Source organism: Artemia sp. Qi Xiang Cuo, chromosome 14, assembly GCF_049724085.1.
Source record: "Artemia sp. Qi Xiang Cuo chromosome 14, ASM4972408v1, whole genome shotgun sequence".
Classification (NCBI taxonomy): Eukaryota; Metazoa; Arthropoda; class Branchiopoda; order Anostraca; family Artemiidae; genus Artemia; species Artemia sp. Qi Xiang Cuo.
This window is the reverse complement of record NC_142807.1, coordinates 68,838,459-68,858,416: the sequence shown is the minus strand read 5'-3', so window position 1 is coordinate 68,858,416 and position 19,958 is coordinate 68,838,459. Positions and strand designations below refer to the sequence as shown.

The 19,958-nt window shown below is 33.1% G+C and overlaps 1 protein-coding gene across 1 annotated transcript in view; it reads right to left on the bottom strand.

Moving 5' to 3' along the window:
• Positions 1 to 19,958, bottom strand: part of LOC148944796 (pancreatic lipase-related protein 2-like) — a 147,053-nt gene that overhangs the window by 110,210 nt on the left and 16,885 nt on the right. The window contains exon 2 of the mRNA XM_089100809.1: positions 3,527 to 3,716. Coding sequence (XP_088956935.1) covers positions 3,527 to 3,716 — 190 coding nt within the window. The remainder of the gene's footprint in view (positions 1 to 3,526; positions 3,717 to 19,958) is intronic.

The following is a 19,958-nucleotide window of genomic DNA, read 5'->3' as shown; positions in this document are numbered from 1 at the left end:
TTTCAATTGTTTTTTTTTTTAACTTCTACTCAGTGGCTCAATACAATTTTTAACTGGATATAAAAACAAATTCACTATCTCTTCATGTCATTCAAACCCTGTATAATCTATTGCGCAGTTTTTCTTAAAACTATTTTGTAAATTTATTTGATATTCATCAGCAAATAAACTTATCTCTTGGATTAATTTTTTTTTAAACTGTCATCATATTGATCAAAATAACTTTATGGAGATAAATATCAAATTAATCTCAGTGTGCTCTTTTTTCATATTATAAATACATATTTACATTGTTCGTTTATAGATTATAAATACATTACAAGCTTATCTTGTATTTTATTTAAACAGGAATAATTAGTACATAATTTTTGATGTCTTTAATCACATTTGATAATCGTTTGTTTATTTTTTGTTTGTTGTTTATCGATGCGGTTGGACAGTTTTGATTGAAGAAATGCAGTACAATTAATTTTCTACATTTAACACAAAAAAATTGTTTTATATTTAATTATTTTTTACTATTTTACTATTTATGATATTTGTAGACTTTTGTTTGTGGTAGTGTTATTTTACTAACTATGGATATTATTTCGTTTATTAACTCATTTATTCTATTTTGCTTGTTATTTTACTTTATTTATAAAAAAAACACAAATAATATAAATACGACAAACGGGTCTATGGCGAGTAAATGAAAACGAAGAAAAAATAAAACCCGATATTTCGCCTGTATCTAACATGGCGTCTTCTGCGTAGAGAAAAAATAAAATAAAACTAAAAAATATACATAAAAATAAAATAGACTCATCTAAAAACATAATATACAATTGCTTAACATTTACAATTTGAAGATACCTTGGTTTAAACACCACACAAAATTAATTTTTTCAGTTAATTTTTTTAGTTGTTTTCACGAAGGTAGCTTCAAATTGTAAATGTTAAGCAATCATATATTATATTTTAGGTGAAATCTTTGAAAGAGTCAACCTTTCAAACCTTTCAGAGTCAACCTTTCAAACCTTTGAAGAGTGTCAGAGCACATTCTTACTAAACAAAGATTAGATTGTTATCCATCACCAAAAGAGCGAACGTTCTTTTTTTTAAAATAACTTAAAAATATGGTACTCTTGCATTATGCGGGCTTCTCGGGTTAAATGTTATAGAGTAGGCAATCATAAAACCCGTTTTTGACATGTTTACCGCTATAGACTAGGCAATGATAGCGGGGTTTTCATTGCGTATACGATATTAAACTGTGTTTTTTTAGGCTTTATGGGTGGAAAAAGGTACGTAGGTTGGGTTAGGTTACGTATTTAATATATGCTATGCTTTACCCACCACCCCCCTAATGTGCAAATATATAGCCCAAATATTGTTTCTAAACTATTATAAATTCATCCTATTTTATTTCATTAGCATTAACCAAACTTGACTTTTTAGAAAGGCCCGCATAATGCTAGAGTACCAAAAATATTTGGTTTTGAATGAAAAGATGTACAGCCTAAGCTACATGGTCAACAATGTCAGATGTGGTATGGAATATGCTTAAGACGGCCCTGGCCAATTTATATTTACATGAGATTAATCAAAACTCTCTACCCTTTCGCACTCCGTGCCATTCGACAGGATGCACACAACTCTTCTTGGATAATCAAAAAGCAACTTGGAAAGTTTATAGCTGATGCATTGATATAGAACCAGTATTAACCTGATCTTATAGGCCTAAAGTCATTGTTTTAGACTAGAAATGTTTCAAACTCAAAATTATCAAACTAAAACTCAAAATTATGTAGAAAAATATTGACGTTTTCTGTATTGCTAGACTTTTTTTCTTCTCCTTTTATAATTGCTCGAATCCATGCGCTACGCCGCACGGTACTTCGCGCAGTGAAACCTCCACTTCTTCGCCCACCAGCAAAGCTCATAACCGCTATATAACGATTGAGATGAAGCTAAAGTACAGTTGTCATTATCTCTAGGGTCCTGGCATGTCTACTCACACTTTCTCTTGATCGGGCCCGTGTGAAACTCAACACTCCTATTGGATATTTTACTTGTTGGCAAGGATGTGTACTTCTCCTCTTCTTATTAAATATACTTGAGACGAGGCACAGCTGTTGACCCAATTCATTGACAAAGGTTTGGTGCACTAGATTCTGACACAGTCCTAGATTTTCTGTTTAGGGGGAGAATGGGAAAATTATTTGAATCAGCGATCTCCTCTTAATCTGCCGAGAGTGTCAATGTCATTCTTAACCAATGAATTTAATCTCAGGTCTCCGTCGTTGCTTTCAGTTTGATGGAGGTAGCGTTTCAGTCGAGAGTTGGTTGGGTGATCCCTTGGACATCTTGTATTGGGGCCACACTACACCATGTTTCTGCTCTTTTGTTTTCAAACCATCTTAATATGAAACAACAAATTACTCATTTGATGTTGGTTGGGGATTCCTTGGACATCTTGTATTGGGGCCACACTACACCAATGTAATTTGTAATTTATGAGTAATTTGTTGTTTCATATTGAGATGGTTTGAAAACAGAAGAGCAGAAATGTGGTGTAGTGTGGCTCCAATACAAGATGTCCAAGGGATCACCCAACCAACATTTGATGACAGTCGTCAAGAGAACAGGTTTTCCTCTGTATTTAGCGGCATGCTTTGGTAACTCTTCTTTGGAAGGCAGGAAAAAAAATCTGATCTTTGCGAAATATTCTAGAAAAATGGATCACTAAGAAGTGTATTATTCATTTTAAGGTACTTCAGGTATTTCAATAAGTATCTGGTCATATGAGCAGCATGGCTTTATATTGTTGAAATACCTGTTGGTGAAAGGTGACAAATTTGATGAAGCTTGCCTCAGACGCTTCTACATAAATATGATTTCCCGGTTTGTAGTAACAGCCATTGGGCCCCCCAAATTAATATTGCATAGGACCAAAAAAAAATCTAGTACTGCCACTTTTGGCGTGCTAGATTTGTTGATATTAAGTGTTAGGACGGTCCTTCAATCTTACATATTTTGTGTCATCAACTTCAAAAACTCAAAAATAAAGTCATTAAATTGAACCTTGCCTTCCTTAAGTAATCATTTGATTGCGGCAAAATTTTAATAGTGACAAATACGTACCACACACGTACAAGCCAAACGGATAGTGAATGAATACAAGTAATAAAACCCTCAGAAAATGTCAAATTTCCCTAAAAAATTACATATCCATTTTCAAGAAAAAGTTTCCATGAAAGATCTATGAATTTTGCAAAAAGGGATAAATATCCCGAGAAACACAGTCAGGTACTGGAAGGGCGAGAATCGAAAAAGAAGGCTTCATACTGCAGAGTATTGGGCATATGACTTTGCAGCAAGCTTACTTTGTCTTTTAGACGACAAGCCTCGTATTATATCCGACTTGGCATATTGTATTTCCCCCCTGCGAAAGTTTATACCATGATTCCAGCTGGGGTGGAGGCATCGAGAATATTAAAAATAGGACTATAAAGGAGAATTATTTTCTTATATGTTTAAATACCTTTTGAAATACTTTTAATGGCAAGGATATGTTTGTTTATTGCAGCATTTGCACTTGCTACAGCCTGATTAGCTATTACTGTCGTATTTAGTGCTTGTATTTGAGGAGAACCAATTGACATCTGCCTGCTTATACCAACCAGAGCCTGCAGGATAGTAGCAAAAATGGTCACACGATGAGCTCGTGGCACCTAAAAATAATAATTCTTTATCTTAGAGGGGGGCTCACTTCAATTTTAAACACCATTTAGCTAATAGGCTTTTGACGGAGAAAGAGAGAGAAAGATGGCCAGAAAGAGAAAGAGAGAAAGATGAACAGAGAGAGAGAAATAATATTAGTATGAATGATATTTGATCCCGGAAGGACAACAGGTTCACTCTCCAGGATATTAGGGCACTCAATGTCCTTGAATGAATATAAAATATAAGCATTTGGTTTCACGGGTGTAAAAGTGAGTGTTATCATATATTTTAGAAAGCAGGTCCTTAACCGCGGTTGAATCTTCCTGAATTATGAACACTGGAAAAAGAGACTTTAACAGAGCTTCGAAAATGAACAATGCCTCTGAAACAGATGATCCTTTGCGATTTTACCAGAGGGAACTGAAAGGCCCCTCTGTAAGGAGCCATGTCGTAATGTTTATGTTTCAAGAGTGCTATTGTTAGAAAGATTTTGCGCCTGTGGAATTCTCCCCCCAGCTTTTCCACCTCTGTAAAACTAAACATATGATATGGTGTCCATTATTAAAAAAAGAAACCATCGGGTCATAGCAAAAATTATGCAACTTAGTAAACATTAAAATAATTAATCAATAGATATATTATGAACATAGATAGATTTACGCAAAAACTAATACCCTGCAACTTTCAAGCTTCTCCGAACTTATCCTGGGAAGTCTTCCTAGCTACCTAATAGTATCAGGTATGTGTAATGTTTTCCGTCACACAAACAAAATTTCTGTAATAACAGGGAAGCCATTCTCCTCTTACTATCCCTATGACATGCTTAAACTAAATATGTTGCTCCAAACCAGGAAATTCTAGAGATTAAATCTCTTCTTCAAATCGTTAGGAAGACCTTCTCATGAAAATTTGGCCCTGAAAATTAATTTTTTGGGGTTCTACACCCCCCTTTCCTACCACCCGAAAGAAACCGGCTCACTTACCATACAGCCTCTTCAATTAGCTGATGTGTAACAGCTCAGTATTCTCTAACTGCCAGCAATGTTGCAGATATATTAATTTTACAAAACAATTCATTTTGTGCCATGGACTATGTAATTGTTTAGAAACGAATATGGCACCATGTGACACTATAGCCCGTCAGGCTGGATGTATATCTGTATAGTTTTTAAATAGTTGTAAGCCCATTGGAATCTCAGAATTATCACCTAAGAGTATTTCGGCCATGTTCGAGCGAAATTGCTGAGCTGACGCACACAGTGGCAAAATTCAGCCCTTTCATCAGACATGACTTTTTTTTGTTACTCAAAAAGGACATCACAACTTTTTATTTCTGTTTTATTAAGCCTTCATTCACACTCTACCACCAAGTAAGCAGTGGATAGATAAAAAGAGTGGGTACGTCTAGGAGCACCACCCGTTTCATCGCACATGGCACACTTCCGCCACAATGCACCTTGCCAGGCAAAGCATGGCATATTTGTGTCACCAATGGCTTATTTCAAATGATGTACGTAATTTTTGAGCATGAGCAACGACTCACTTTAACCTGAACAGCATTTAGGAAATTGTCCTAGAACTTAGGAATTTCGCAAGAATTCATTAGAATCGGACTTCACCTTAAAGTCCTATTCAAATCTACCGACCTGACAAACAAATTTTCTGATAATTTCGGATAACTTGGTATTTCGGAAAAATTCCTGGATCAATGACTTTTTGGCTTCTATGCTCAACTAAGAAATTCTAGTGGTCCAAGGTTCTTGTTCATTTGCTAAGTTTCCTAAATAGGACACATGCGACTGTGCTGGCGAGTAATAAGATTAAAGCGCGCAACAAATTTTTTTTTATTTAGCTAACACATGGATGAAGGGCGCAACCAGGATTTTTGCTCGGGGGAAGGGGGTACAAAAAACTTTAGAAATGCATTAGAAATTTATTTATATGCATTTTCGATACATTTTTACTAGTCGGACAAAGATTTCAATGGGGAGATTAAACTTCGTATCCCCCACTGGAAATGGCCTTGACTTGGATGCATTTTTGTAAAAATTATTCAACTTGCATGATTCTTGAATTAAGAAAATCAGGTTGTAAATATATCAACTATATGCAATAAATCATTTACAAATACCACAGAAATTTTCCGGGCCAAATTTGACCTGTGCATTGATCTTGATTCAAAATTAAATAAAAAAAACAAGTTTTTTAAACTGAAAGTAAGGAGCGACATTAAAACTTAAAACGAACAGAAATTATTCCGTATATGAAAGGGACTGTACGCTCCGCAACGCCTCGCTCTTTACGCTAAAGTTTTTTTTTGTTTTAAAAAATAAAGCTGAGACAGAGTCAAACTTTAGCGTAAAGAACGAGGTGTTGAGGAGGGGACAGTCCCTTTCATATACGGAATAATTTCTGTTCGTTTTAAGTTTTAATGTCGCTCCTTACTTTCAGTTTAAAGAACTTGTTTTTTATTTAATTTTTGAACGTTTTTGAATAAATGCAGGTTTTGATCTTGGCTCACCGTACAAGAATAATTAAAACAAAATTTTCATTTTAATTTACTTTTATTTAGTTAAATGGCTTTCTCGAAACTTGTTTAATTTTATTTACGAACGTTTTTATTAGTAATAAATATACGTAACTTACAAATTAACTTACGTAACGAACTTCTATATTCATATATTTTTGATACGTTTATTAGGGGGTTCGCCCCCTAGTCAATACCTTGCTATTTAAGCGAAAGTTCGAACTTTGTTCCAATTCTTTAAAAATGACCGCTTAATCACAAAGGCCGTTAATTAGAATAAATAGCTCTTATAAAAGTACTAAAAAATCTTTGGTTTAAAGAGCGAGGCATTGACTACGGGGTGAACCCAATTATATATGTAATATTTTCTGTTCGTTTAAAGTTTCGATGTTGCTGCTGTTGCAGTTGAAATACTTGTTTTTTATATTAAATTTCTGATCTTTTTTTAAATAATGCTGGGAAGTCCGGCGTCCCCTTCATAGCAATGTCCCTTCCCCAATGAAAACTTCCTTCATGAAAACATCCTAAAAGACATACTTATAATATTTTAGAACATGCTGAATAAAATGGCTATCTCAAAATTTTGATCAGGTGACTTTGGGAAAAAAATGAGCGTGGGAGGGGGCCAAGTTGCCCTCCATTTTTTTGATCACTTAAAAAGGGCACTAGAACTTTTAATTTCAATTTCAATGAGCCATCCTACGATATTTTAGGATCACTAGTTCGATACGATCACCCTGAGAAAAAAAAAACAAACAAACAAACAAATAAACACGCACCCGTGATTTTTCTTCTGGCAAAAAATGCAAAATTCCACATTTTTGTAGATGGGAGCTTGGAACCTCTAAAGTGGGGTTCTCTGATACGCGGAATATTATGGTGTTATTTTCATTAAGGTTCTATAACTTTTAGGGGGTCTTTTCCCTTTTGTTCGAAAATCAGCCAAATTTTCTCAGGCGCCTAACTTTTGATAGGTAGGATTAAACTTGATGAAACTTATATATTTGAAATCAGCATTAAAATCTAATTCTTTTGATGTATCTATTTGTATCAAAATACCGTTTTCTAGAGTTTCGGTTACCATTGAGCCGGGTCGCTCCTTACTTACAGTTCGTTACCACGAACTGTTTGATTTCAACAAAAGTGCTATAATAAATAAATATAAGAGTGAGACCCTAATGCTTTGGGGGCCTCTGAGCAGGGTGCCACCACACATTCCTGAGAGAAGGGGTAAGACACGGTTCCAGAATTTTGCATGAATATATCAGTAGCATAATTATGTTACGTGAATTATACGGGAATTTTCAAATGCCTTAGAGATTTTTTCTCTAAATTTGATTTGCACTTTAAAACTATTATTTGAATAAATAAATTAAATAAAAATTATATAATCAGAAAATACGATTGTAAGGCTGTTGTCTTACAGGGGGAGGGGTCAAATTATTTGGGGTGGGTTCTTAGCCGGCAAGTATATATTTTTGTGCTTATTTTTTCACGTTTCGGAGATGATGATCGAAACATGGATTATGTCTCCTCCGACTTCATTGTATGGTTTCAATCAAACTCAAACTTTGAGAATACCTGATAACAGCATGATTAATGCAGAAGATGTTTAACCCGGCTGAAAGGGTAAATGATTTTAACTGACTCTAGTATGTGGGGAAGCCATAATTGGGGTAGGGGTTAAGGGTGATGGCAGACAATTTTCTAGGGGAGGGGCCAAATGCCAAAATTTCAGTGGTGGTTGGGTGACAGGGAATATGTTTTAGGAATTTTTTTCGTTTATTTTTAAATACTTTTAGGAAAAAACTTTCAAATAAAAGAGCAGTTAAATTGCATGCAAAATGAAATAAAACACAGTAAATTTTAAACAACAAGGATTCATGGAAAAGGGATCAACTTATTTAATCAATAATATATTTAATTATTATGCAGTTAATCTTAAAAGAAAATCAAACAAAAAACAAAATTACTGAAACATTAATCGCTTCAGTAGATTATAACAGATGTAGATTTGTCTTTTTGTAGTTTCCTATGCCTTAGAATAGTTTACAGAAGGAGTAGAGATATTCAAAAATCATCCTGCCTGCATTGATACCAACCACGTTATTATTTTATAACGGATATGTAAAATGTGCCTCTTTCATAACTGGACAATTCTCCCCCTCGAACTTAAATCCCTTATATATTCCGACATTAAAACAAAGATAGAATAGCGAAAGAAAAACAAAATTGAAACTTACTACCCAGCTGTCAAATTAACCCTCTTTCTTTTTATTGTTCTATTCAACTAAATAAAATGAACAAGTTTCAAAAAATTTTGTCACAAGAGAATCTTATAAAATAGTTTGCGAAAAAAAAACTGGAAGTAAAAAGTGACTTGGACCAATATTCACCAAAACTAAAAATGGAATTCTCATGACAATTGCTACACCGTCAGTATTGGCTTTTTATGCTGCTTCTAAATATATACAATTCTTTCATTTTGTTGTTACCACCTAAAACCCAAAATCTGAGAAAATTTTTTTTATTTTTGAAAAAAGGGGAAAACCACCAAAAAAGCAAGCAATCTTATTGAAAATCCTTTTATTAGATACATCATATCAGAGAACCCTACCATAGACGTTTCAAGCTCCAATCTTCAAAATTTGGAATGTCGCATTTTTTCAGAAGAAACATCTTCGATGCATGTTTATTTGTTTTGTTTCTTCCCAGGGGTGATTGTATCAAACAGAAAGTCCAAGATGATTGGGAGGGAGCTCGTTCAAACGTAAATTTAAAGATCTTTTTTGAGTGACCATACAGATTGGGATAGGGGAAAGTCTGGTTTTCGTGCTATTTTAGGACATCAAACCACGACTTTATGCCGAAGAGGACGAATTTGCAATCAATTTAAAATTCTGAGAAGCTAATGGATTTAAAAGTATCAATAACTGTATTTTAGGCCTCTAAGTAGCAATAGAAGTAATGCCAAATGGTGGCAATACTGGATTCAACCAAGTTGATTCGCTTTATTTTTAATGAAATTAGGCTACGTTTGGTGATCTGTAATTGCGTATCAGCTATAATAAAGCGGGGAGGGGGGGTAATTGTTTAGGTAGGGTTAGGGTAGATTCCTAAAAAAAAAGTACATTTTAAGGAACAAACTGCTTACTCTTCATGAGGCTTCAGATAAATTTTGAAAGAGGTAAGGCGGGGAGTAGAAATTAATTAAATTGTTTCTCTATACACCTAAAATTTTAAATTCCCATATCTACCAGTACAGAGATGGAAAAGGCAAGGCAAGTCATCATAAGCCTCGCCAGAAAATTTCTTTGGGATGGCAATTACTGCCAGAGACTTAGCTTTCAGAAATTTTAAATGGGTTTATTTTCTTTTTCTTCTTATATGGATTACTTCAATGTAGTTAGAAAAATATGTGTAACCGAAACTCTGAAAAACGGAATTTTGATACCAATAGATACATCAAAAGAATTGAAATTTTATGCTGATTTCAATTATGTAAGTGTCATCAAGTTTAATTTTACCCATCAAAAGTTATGAGGCTTAGAAAATTTGCTTAGAAAAAGGAAATCCCCCCTCGAAGTCATATAATTTTAATGAAAACCACACCATTAGATTCAGCGTATCAAAGAACCCTACTATAGAGGTTTCAAGCTCATATCTAACAAAATGTGGAATTTTGTAATGTTTGCTAGAAGAAAGATCACAGATGCGTTGGCCAGTTGGCCGGAAATTGGATTGGCCAGTGCCCTGTTTAATAGTCGAAAGTGATTGGAGGGCAATTAACAACCCCCCCCCGCCCATCATTCCCCAAACACATCCAATCAAAATTTTGAGATAGCCATTTTGTTCAGCGTAGTTGATTTCCAGATAGAAAATATGTTTTTGAGTAGGTTACTCCCCCAAAACCCTCAGGGCAAGGGTTTTAAGTTATGCCCTGGGGGCATACAAGAACGATGACGGAACAAAGTATTATTTATTATTTTTTCCTTTAGACCAGGGAAAAAATAATAAAGAAAATGGAGAAAGCATTAAAATACGAACTAAGGAGGTGTGAGAAGTGGAGGCCATGGATAAAATTGTCGAGGATCTGGAAGATGCAGCTAGACGGCATAATAGTCAAATATTGTACTGGCATGTTAACAAATTGAGAGGGAGTAGTCAATCCGGATTTGGCCCAATTAAAAATATGAATGGGGCCGCAATTAGCGATAAAGAAAAAACTAAAGAGAGATGGGCCGAATTTTTTGAGAATTTGCTTAACCGAGATAGAGTTGCAGGGAAAGATATAGAGAAAAACGAAAAAAGTTTGTGATACCTTGGATGATAAAGAAGGTTTGTTTTGTTAGTAGAAGCTGGCAAAAGTACTAAAAAGTTTAAAAAATAATAAGGCTCCAGGTGCTGATAGGGTGGTAAATGAATTTCTTAAATATGGTGGCTCTGAGGTTAGAAATAAGTTACTGAAGATTATGAATATGATAGTAGAAATGCCCCTATTGACACGAACAGTACAAAATTCGGTTATCAAAAGAACGTATCTCCGATCAGTACACCAAATATGGGCATAGCCTCCCTAGGGAGAACACGTGGTTAATGGGGTCAATGACCTCTTTTTCCAAGTACTGTCAATCATTAATCAAATTGTTTCCAGGCGAAGTTTAATAATGTCTGACAGGTGTTGTCAAGATTGATTGATATATCACGAAATGGGAAATTAATTTGTTGTTTCTAAGGGGAATCATTGATTCAAGAAAGGGGAATTAATTTGTTGTTTCTAAGGAGAAGGTGTGGAAGAGATATATTGATTACATAATCAGTAGAACCCTATCAGAAGGTCATGACGGGAGTCCATACATGGGACATAGAATGACGTAATCGACTAGGAAAATGGATTTCTGAGAAATTGATTACATAATCAGTAGAACCCTATCAGAAAGTCATGACGGGAGTCCATACATGGGCATAGAATGACGTAATCGACTAGGAAAATGGATTTCTGAGAAATTGATTACATAATCAGTAGAACCCTATCAGAAGGTCATGACGGGAGTCCATAATTGGTAATAGAATGACGTATTCGACTAGGAAAATTGACTTCTGAGAAATTGATTACATAATCAGTAGAACCCTATCAGAAGGTCATGACGGGAGTCCATAAATGGGCTTAGAATGTCGTAATTGACTAGGAAAAAGTATTTCTGAGAAATTGATTACATAATCGGTAGAACCCTATCAGAAGGTCATGACGGGAATTCATTTATGGGCATAGAATGACGTAATCGACTAAGACAAGCAAGTTACTTTCTTAATGTTCCTCCTAAACCCATTTTGCAACTTGAAGTACTTATCTTTTTTACAGCTTTTTGAGTGTCCCAACACCAAGAAATACCTTTCAAAAGGCATTTCAGAGCAAGTTACTTTCTTAATATCCCTCCTAAACCCATTTTCCAACTTGAAGTACTTATCTTTTTCACCCGAAACTATACTCCATAGATCTTTGAATACTTCAACTCCAAGGAATACTATTCAAAGACCATTTCAGAGTACTCTGCTGTTAGACTGACCCAACCAAACTAATTTTTCCAACTTTACGCTCATTCCTCTTTCACCCACAACCACGCAACAACGCTTTTTGGGAAACTCAGAAAAAAAAAATGCCCATAAAAGACTATTTCAATCCCCAATTCTCTCTTAATTTTTCTTTTTAACACATTTTGCAACTTGAAGTACTTATCTTTTTCAACCGAAACTATACTTTACAGCTTTTTGGATACCTCAACACCAAGAAATACCTTTCAAAGACCATTTCAGAGAAAGTTACTGTCTTACTATTACTCCTAAACCCATTTTACAACTTGAAGTACATATTTTTTTCGCCCAAAACTATACTCTACATATTTTTGGATAGCTCAAAATCAAGAAATGCTTTTCAAAGACCATTTCAGAGCAAGTTATTTTCTTAATGTCTATCCTAAGCCATTTTGCAACTTGAAGTACTCATCTTTTTCATCCGCAACTATACTATACAGCTTTTTGAATACCCCAACACCAAGAAATACTTTTCAAAGACCATTTCAGAGCAAGTCACATTCTTGATATTCCTCCTAAACCCATTTTACAAGTTGAAGTACTTATCTTTTTCCCCCACAACTATACTTTACAGCTTTTTGGATACCCCAACACCAAGAAATACATTTCAAAGACCATTTCAGAGCAAGTTACTTTCTTAATGTCCCTCCTAAACCCATTTTACAACTTGAAGTACTTATATTTTTTACCCACAACTATACTTTAAAGTTTTTTGGATACCGCAACACCAAGAAATACCTTTCAAAGACCATTTCAAAGCAAGTTACTTTCTTAATGTTCCTCCTAAACCCATGTTCTAACTTTAAGTAGTTATTTTTTTCACTCAAAACTATAATTTACAGCTTTTTGGATACCGCAGCACCAAGAAATACATTTCAAAGACAATTTCAAAGCTAGTTAATTTCTTAATGTCCATCCTAAACCCATTTTCCAACTTGAAGTACTTATCTTTTTCACCCACAAATATACTTTACAGCTTTTTGGATACCTCAACACCAAGAAATACCTTTCTAAGTCCATTTCAGATCAACTTACTGTATTAATATCCCTTCTAAAACAATTTTCCAACTTGAAGTACTTATCTTTTTCACTCACAACTATACTTTAAAGCTTTTCGGATACCTCAAAATCAAGAAATACTTTTCAAAGACCATTTCAGAGCAAATTATTTTCTTAATGTCCCTCCTAAACCCATTTCCCAACTTGAAGTACTTATCTTTTTCACCCACAACTATACTTTACAGCTTTTTGAGTGTCACAACACCAAGAAATACCTTTCAAAAAGGCGTTTCAGAGCAAGTTAATTTCTTAATGTCTCTACTATACCCATTTTCCAACTTGAAGTACTTATATTTTTCATCCAAAACTATACTACACAGCTTTTTGGATACCTCAACACCAAGAAATACCTTTCAAAGACCATTTCAGAGCAAGTTACTCTCTTAATGTCCCTCCTAAACCCATTTTCCAACTTGACGTACCTATCTTTTTCACCCACAACTATACTTTACAGCTTTTTGGATACCTCAACACCAAGAAATACCTTTCAAAGACCATTTCAAAGCAAGTTACTTTCTTAATGTTCCTCCTAAACCCATTTTCCAACTTGAAGTACTTATCTTTTTCACTCACAACTATACTTTACAGCTTTTTGAGTGTCCCAACACCAAGAAATACTTTTCAAAGACCATTTCAGAGCAAGTTACTTTTTTCATATCCGTACCAAACCCATTTTTCAACTTGGTTTACTTATGTCTTTCTACAAAAGCTAGAATTTTCAGAATTTTTTATACCTCAAAACCAAGTGAAACATTTAAAGTACAATTTCAGAGAAAATTAATTTTTTTATGTCCCCCCTAACCCCATTTTCCAAGTTGAAGTACGTATCACTTTCACCCACAACTATACTTTACAGCTTTTTGGATTCTTCAACTCCAAGAAATACTTTTCAAAGACCATTTCAGAGCAAGTTACTTTCTTAATGTCCCTCCTAAACCCATTTTCCAACTTGAAGTACTTATCTTTTTCACTCACAACTATACTATACAGCTTTTTGAGTGTCCCAACACCAAGAAATACTTTTGAAAGACCATTTCAGAGCAAGTTACTTTCTTAATGTCCCTCCTAAACCCATTTTCCAACTTGAAGTACATATCTTTTTCACCCACAACTATACTTTACAGCTTTTTGGATACCTCAACACCAAGAAATACCTTTCAAAGACCTTTTCAGAGCAAGTTACTTTCTTAATGTTCCTCCTAAACCCATTTTCCAACTTGAAGTACTTATCTTTTTCACTCACAACTATACTTTACAGCTATTTGGTTACCTCAACACCAAGAAATACTTTTCAAAGACCATTTCAGAGCAAGTTACTTTCTTAATGTCACTCCTAAACCCATTTTCCAACTTGAAGTACTTATCTTATTCACCCAAAACTATACTTTACAGATTTTTGGTTACCTCAACACCAAGAAATACTTTTCAAAGACCATTTCAGAACACGTTACTTTCCTAATGTCCCTCCTAAACCTATTTTGCAACTTGAAGTACTTATATTTTTCACCACAACTATATTTTACAGCTTTTTGGTTACCTCAACACCAAGAAATACTTTTCAAAGACCATTTCAGAGCAAGTTACATTCTTAATGTCACTCCTAAACCCATTTTTCAACTTTAAGTAATTATCTTTTTCACCCTAAACAATACTTAACAGCTTTTTGGATACCTCAACACCAAGAAATACTTTTCAAAGACCATTTCAGAGCAAGTTACTTTCTTAATGTCCCTCCTAAACCCCTTTTTCCAACTTGAAGTACTTATCTTTTTCACCCACAACTATACTTTACAGCTTTTTGGATACCTCAACACCAAGAAATATTTTTCAAAGACCATTTCAGAGCAAGTTACTTTCTTAATGTTCCTCCTAAACCCATTTTCGAACTTGAAGTACTTATCTTTTTCACTCACAACTATACTTTACAGCTTTTTGGTTACCTCAATACCAAGAAATACTTTTCAAAGACCATTTCAGAGCAAGTTACTTTCTTAATCTCACTCCTAAACCCATTTTCCAACTTGAAATACTTATCTTGTTCACCCACAACTCTACTTTACAGCTTTTTGGATACCTCAACACAAAAAAATACTTTTCAAAGACCATTTCAGAGCAAGTTACTTTCTTAATGTCCCTCCTAAACCCATTTTGCAACTTGAAGTACTTATCTTTTTCACCACAACTATACTTTACAGCTTTTTGGATACCTCAACACCAAGAAATACTTCTGAAAGACCATTTCAGAGCAAGTTACTTTCTTAATGTCCCTCCTAAACACATTTTCCAACTTGATGTACTTATCTTTTTCACCACAACCAGAACATACAGCGTTTTGGATACCTCAACACCAAGAAATACTTTTCAAGGACCCTTTCAGATCAAGTTACTTTCTTATTGTTACTCCTAAATCCATATTCTAACTTTAAGCAATTATCTATTTCAAACAAAACTATACTTTGCAGCTTTTTTGTTACCTCAACACCAAGAAATACTTTTCAAAGACCATTTCAGAGCAAGTTACTTTCTTAATGTCCCTCCTAAACCCATTTTCCAACTTGAAGTACTTTTCTTTTTCACTCACAACTATACTATACAGCTTTTTGAGTGTCCCAACACCAAGAAATACTTTTGAAAGACCATTTCAGAGCAAGTTACTTTCTTAATGTCCCTCCTAAACCCATTTTCCAACTTGAAGTACTTATCTTTTTCACACTAAACAATACTTTACAGCTTTTTGGATAAATCAACACCCAGGAATACTTTTCAAAGACGATTTCAGATCTTCCTACATTCTTAATGATATTTCTAATCCCCTGTTACAACTTGAAGTACTTATCTTTTTCACCCACAACTACTATCTACAGATTGTAGGATACCTTAAAACAAATATATACTTATAAAAGACCTGTTGATTGCACGCTTCTTGCTTAATCTCACTTCTAAACCCATTTTCCAACTTGAATTACTTAGGTTTTTCACCCACAACAATACTTTACAGCTTTTTGGTTACCTCAACACCAAGAAATACTTTTCAAAGACCATTTCAGAACAAGTTACTTTCTTAATTTCACTCCTAAACATATTTTGCAACTTGAAGTACTTATCTTTTTCACACACAACTGTATTTTACAGCTTTTTGGATACCTCAACACCAAGAAATACTTTTCAAAGGCAATTTCAGAGCTAGTTACACTCATAATTTCCTTAATAAACAAAATTAGAAACTTGAATTAAATATAATTAACAAACAAATAAATAATTTAAAGCATTTTTTTAAAAATAAAAGAAAATAAAAACTATAAAAATACATTTTCAGATAAAGTTACTTTATTAATGACACTCCTAAACCCATTTTTCAACATGAAGTACATATCTTTTTCACCCACAACTATACTTTACAGCTTTTTGTAAACTTCAAAACCAAGATATACCTTTAAAATTAAATTTAAAAGAAAGTAAAAATCATAATATCCCTCAAAAACCCAATAAAAACCGATAATAAAAAATATTTTTCTCCCCAACAAGATAAGACAGCTATATTAATAAATAAACACAAACAAATAATTTTCAAAAACAATTCAGAGCAAGTTACTTTCTTAATGTCCCTCCTAAACCCATTTTCCGACTTGAAGTACTTATTATTTTTCATCCGCAACTTTAGTTTACAACATTTCAGTTACCTCAACACTAAGAAATACTTTTCAAAGACCATTTCAGAGCAAGTTACTTTCTATATGTCCCTCCTAACCCCATTTTGCAACTTGAAGTACTTATCTTTTTCACCCACTTTCTAAATGAAAAAGAAATTAGTTTTTAATCAATTCTTTTTTTCCAAATAATATAAAAATTTTCAACTTCGGTTCAGATTTTTCTCAAGGGGATGAAAAAATTTAAAATATTGTTCCAAATTTTCTCAACAAAGTGAAGAAAAGTTTTTGATCTCTTCTGAATTTTACCAAAGAACACGCTCCAATTCTAATTTCTCCAGAGAAAACAAAAATCTTCCAATTCAGTTCTTTATTTCACAAAGACATAAAGAAATTTAAAATTCAATTCTAATTTTTCGGTGGAAGATAGAAAAAGTAATAGCAAACTTGTGAATATTTTCATAGAAGATGAAAAGTTCTTGTCCAATTTAAAATTTCCTCAACGAAGTGAAGAAAAGTTCAAGTTCTCTTCTGAACTTTACCAAAGAACACAATTCAATTCTAATTTCACCAAAGAAAATAAAAATCTTCCACTTCAGTTCTTTATTTCACAAAGACATAAATAAATTTAAAGTTCAATTCCAAATTTTTCGGTGGAAGATAGAAAAAGTAATATCATACTTGTGAATATTTTCACGGAAGATAAAAAGTTCTAGTTCAATTTACAATTTCCTCAACGAAGTGAAGAAAAGTTCAAGTTCTCTTCGGAATTTTACTACAGAACACAATACAATTCTAATTTCACCAGAGAAAATAAAAATCTTCCACTTAAGTTCTTTATTTCACGATGACATCAATAAATTTGAAGTTCAATTCTAAATTTTTCGGAGGAAGATAGAAAAAGTAATACCAAACTTGTGAATATTTTCATGGAAGATAAAAAAGTTCAAGTTCTCTTCTGAAATTTACCAAAGAACGCAATTCAATTCTAATTTCACCAAAGAAAATAAAAATCTTCCACTTCAGTTCTTTATTTCACAAAGACAAAGAAATTTAAAGTTCAATTCAAAATTTTTCGGTGGAAGATAGAAAAAGTAATACCATACTTGTAAATATTTTCCCGGAAGATAAAAAGTTCTAGTTCAATTTAAAATTTTCTCAACGAAGTGAAGAAAAGTTCAAGTTCTCTTCGGAATTTTACTACAGAACACAATACAATTCTAATTTCACCAGAGAAAATAAAAATCTTCCACTTAAGTTCTTTATTTCACAATGACATCAAGAAATTTTAAGTTCAATTCTAAATTTTTCGGCGGAAGATAGAAAAAGTAATACCATACTTGTGAATATTTTCATGGAAGATAAAAAAGTTCAAGTTCTCTTCTGAATTTTACCAAAGAACACAATTCAATTCTAATTTCACCAAAGAAAATAAAAATCTTCCACTTCAGTTCTTTATTTCACAAAGACATAAAGAAATTTAAAGTTCAATTCCAAATTTTTCGGGGGAAGATAGAAAAAGTAATACCATACTTGTGAATATTTTCACGGAAGAAAAAAAGTTCTAATTCAATTTAAAATTTTCGCAAGGAAGTGAAGAAAAGTTCAAGTTCTCTTCGGAATTTCACCAAAGAACAAAATTCAATTCTAATTTCTCCTGAGAAAATAAAATCTTCCACTTCAGTTCTTTATTTCACAAAGACATAAAGAAATTTAACGTTCCATTCCAAATTATTCGGTGGAAGATAGAAAAAGTAATACCATACTTGTGAATATTTTCATGGAAAATAAAAAGTTCTAGTTCAATTTAAAATTTTCTCAACGAAGTGAAGAAAAGTTCAAGTTCTCTTCTGAAGTTTACCAAAGAACACACTTCAATTCTAATTTCTCCCGAGAAAACAAAAATCTTCCACTTCAGTTCTTTATTTCACAAAGACATAAGGAAATTTAAAGTTCAATTCTAATTTTTCGCTGGAAGATAGAAAAAGTAATATCATACTTGTGAATATTTTCACGGAAGATAAAAAGTTCTAGTTCAATTTAAAATTTTGTCAACGAAGTCAAGGAAAGTTCAAGTTCTCTTCCGAACTTTACCAAAGAGGAGACTCCAATTGTAAGTTCTCCAAAGAAAATAAAAATCTTCCCCTTCAGTTTTAAGTTCCCCAAAGAAATAAAAGAAACTTAAAGTTCTATTCTAAATGTTTAGATTGAAGATAGAAAAAGTAATACTATGACTGCGATTGTTTTCCATGAAGGTCAAAAGTTTCACTATATTTATAATTTTTCTTAAATTCAGTTCTGATTTTTCTCAAAGAGATGAAAAATTTAAAGTTCTGTTCCAAATTTTTCATAGAAGATAGAAAAAGTTATACATTGATTGTGAATATCCGACATGAAGATAAGGAGCATCACTTTAATTCTGAGTTTTCTCGAAGAAGTGCAAAATGTTCAAGTTCTCTTCTGAATTTTCTTAAAGAAGTGAAAAAAGTTAGCTCACTTCTAAATTTTTCATAGAAGACAGGAAAAGTTATACTTTGATCGTGAATATTCGAGTTCTATTCTGAATTTTACCAAAGAACACAATTCAATTCTAATTTCCCCAATAAAAAATTTAAAGTTCAATTCTAATTTTTTTGGTGGAAGATAGAAAGAGTATGGTGAGGTTAGGTTAGACTAGATTAAGTTAGGTTAGGTTAGGTTAGCCTACGTACGCTTCACTTAGGTTAGCTTAGGTTAGGTGAGAGACAGGCAAAAAGTTAGGTGTATGATTAGGTTAGGTTAGGTTAGATTAAGTTAGGTTAAGTTAGGTTAGGCTAGGTTAGCCTACGTACGCGCGCGTACGTAGGCTAACCTAACCTAACTTAATCGAGTCAAACCAAACCTAACCATACTCTTTCTATCTTCCACCGAAAAAATTAGAATTGAACTTTAAATTTTTTATTGGGGAAATTAGAATTGAATTGTGTTCTTTGGTAAAATTCAGAAAAGAACTCGAATATTCACGATCAAAGTATAACTTTTCCTGTCTTCTATGAAAAATTTAGAAGTGAGCTAACTTTTTTCACTTCTTTAAGAAAATTCAGAAGAGAACTTGAACATTTTGCACTTCTTCGAGAAAACTCAGAATTAAAGTGATGCTCCTTATCTTCATGTCGGATATTCACAATCAATGTATAACTTTTTCTATCTTCTATGAAAAATTTGGAACAGAACTTTAAATTTTACATCTCTTTGAGAAAAATCAGAACTGAATTTAAGAAAAATTATAAATATAGTGAAACTTTTGACCTTCATGGAAAACAATCGCAGTCATAGTATTACTTTTTCTATCTTCCATCTAAAAATTTAGAATAGAACTTTAAATTTCTTTTATTTCTTTGGGGAACTTAAAACTGAAGTGGAAGATTTTTATTTTCTCTGGAGAA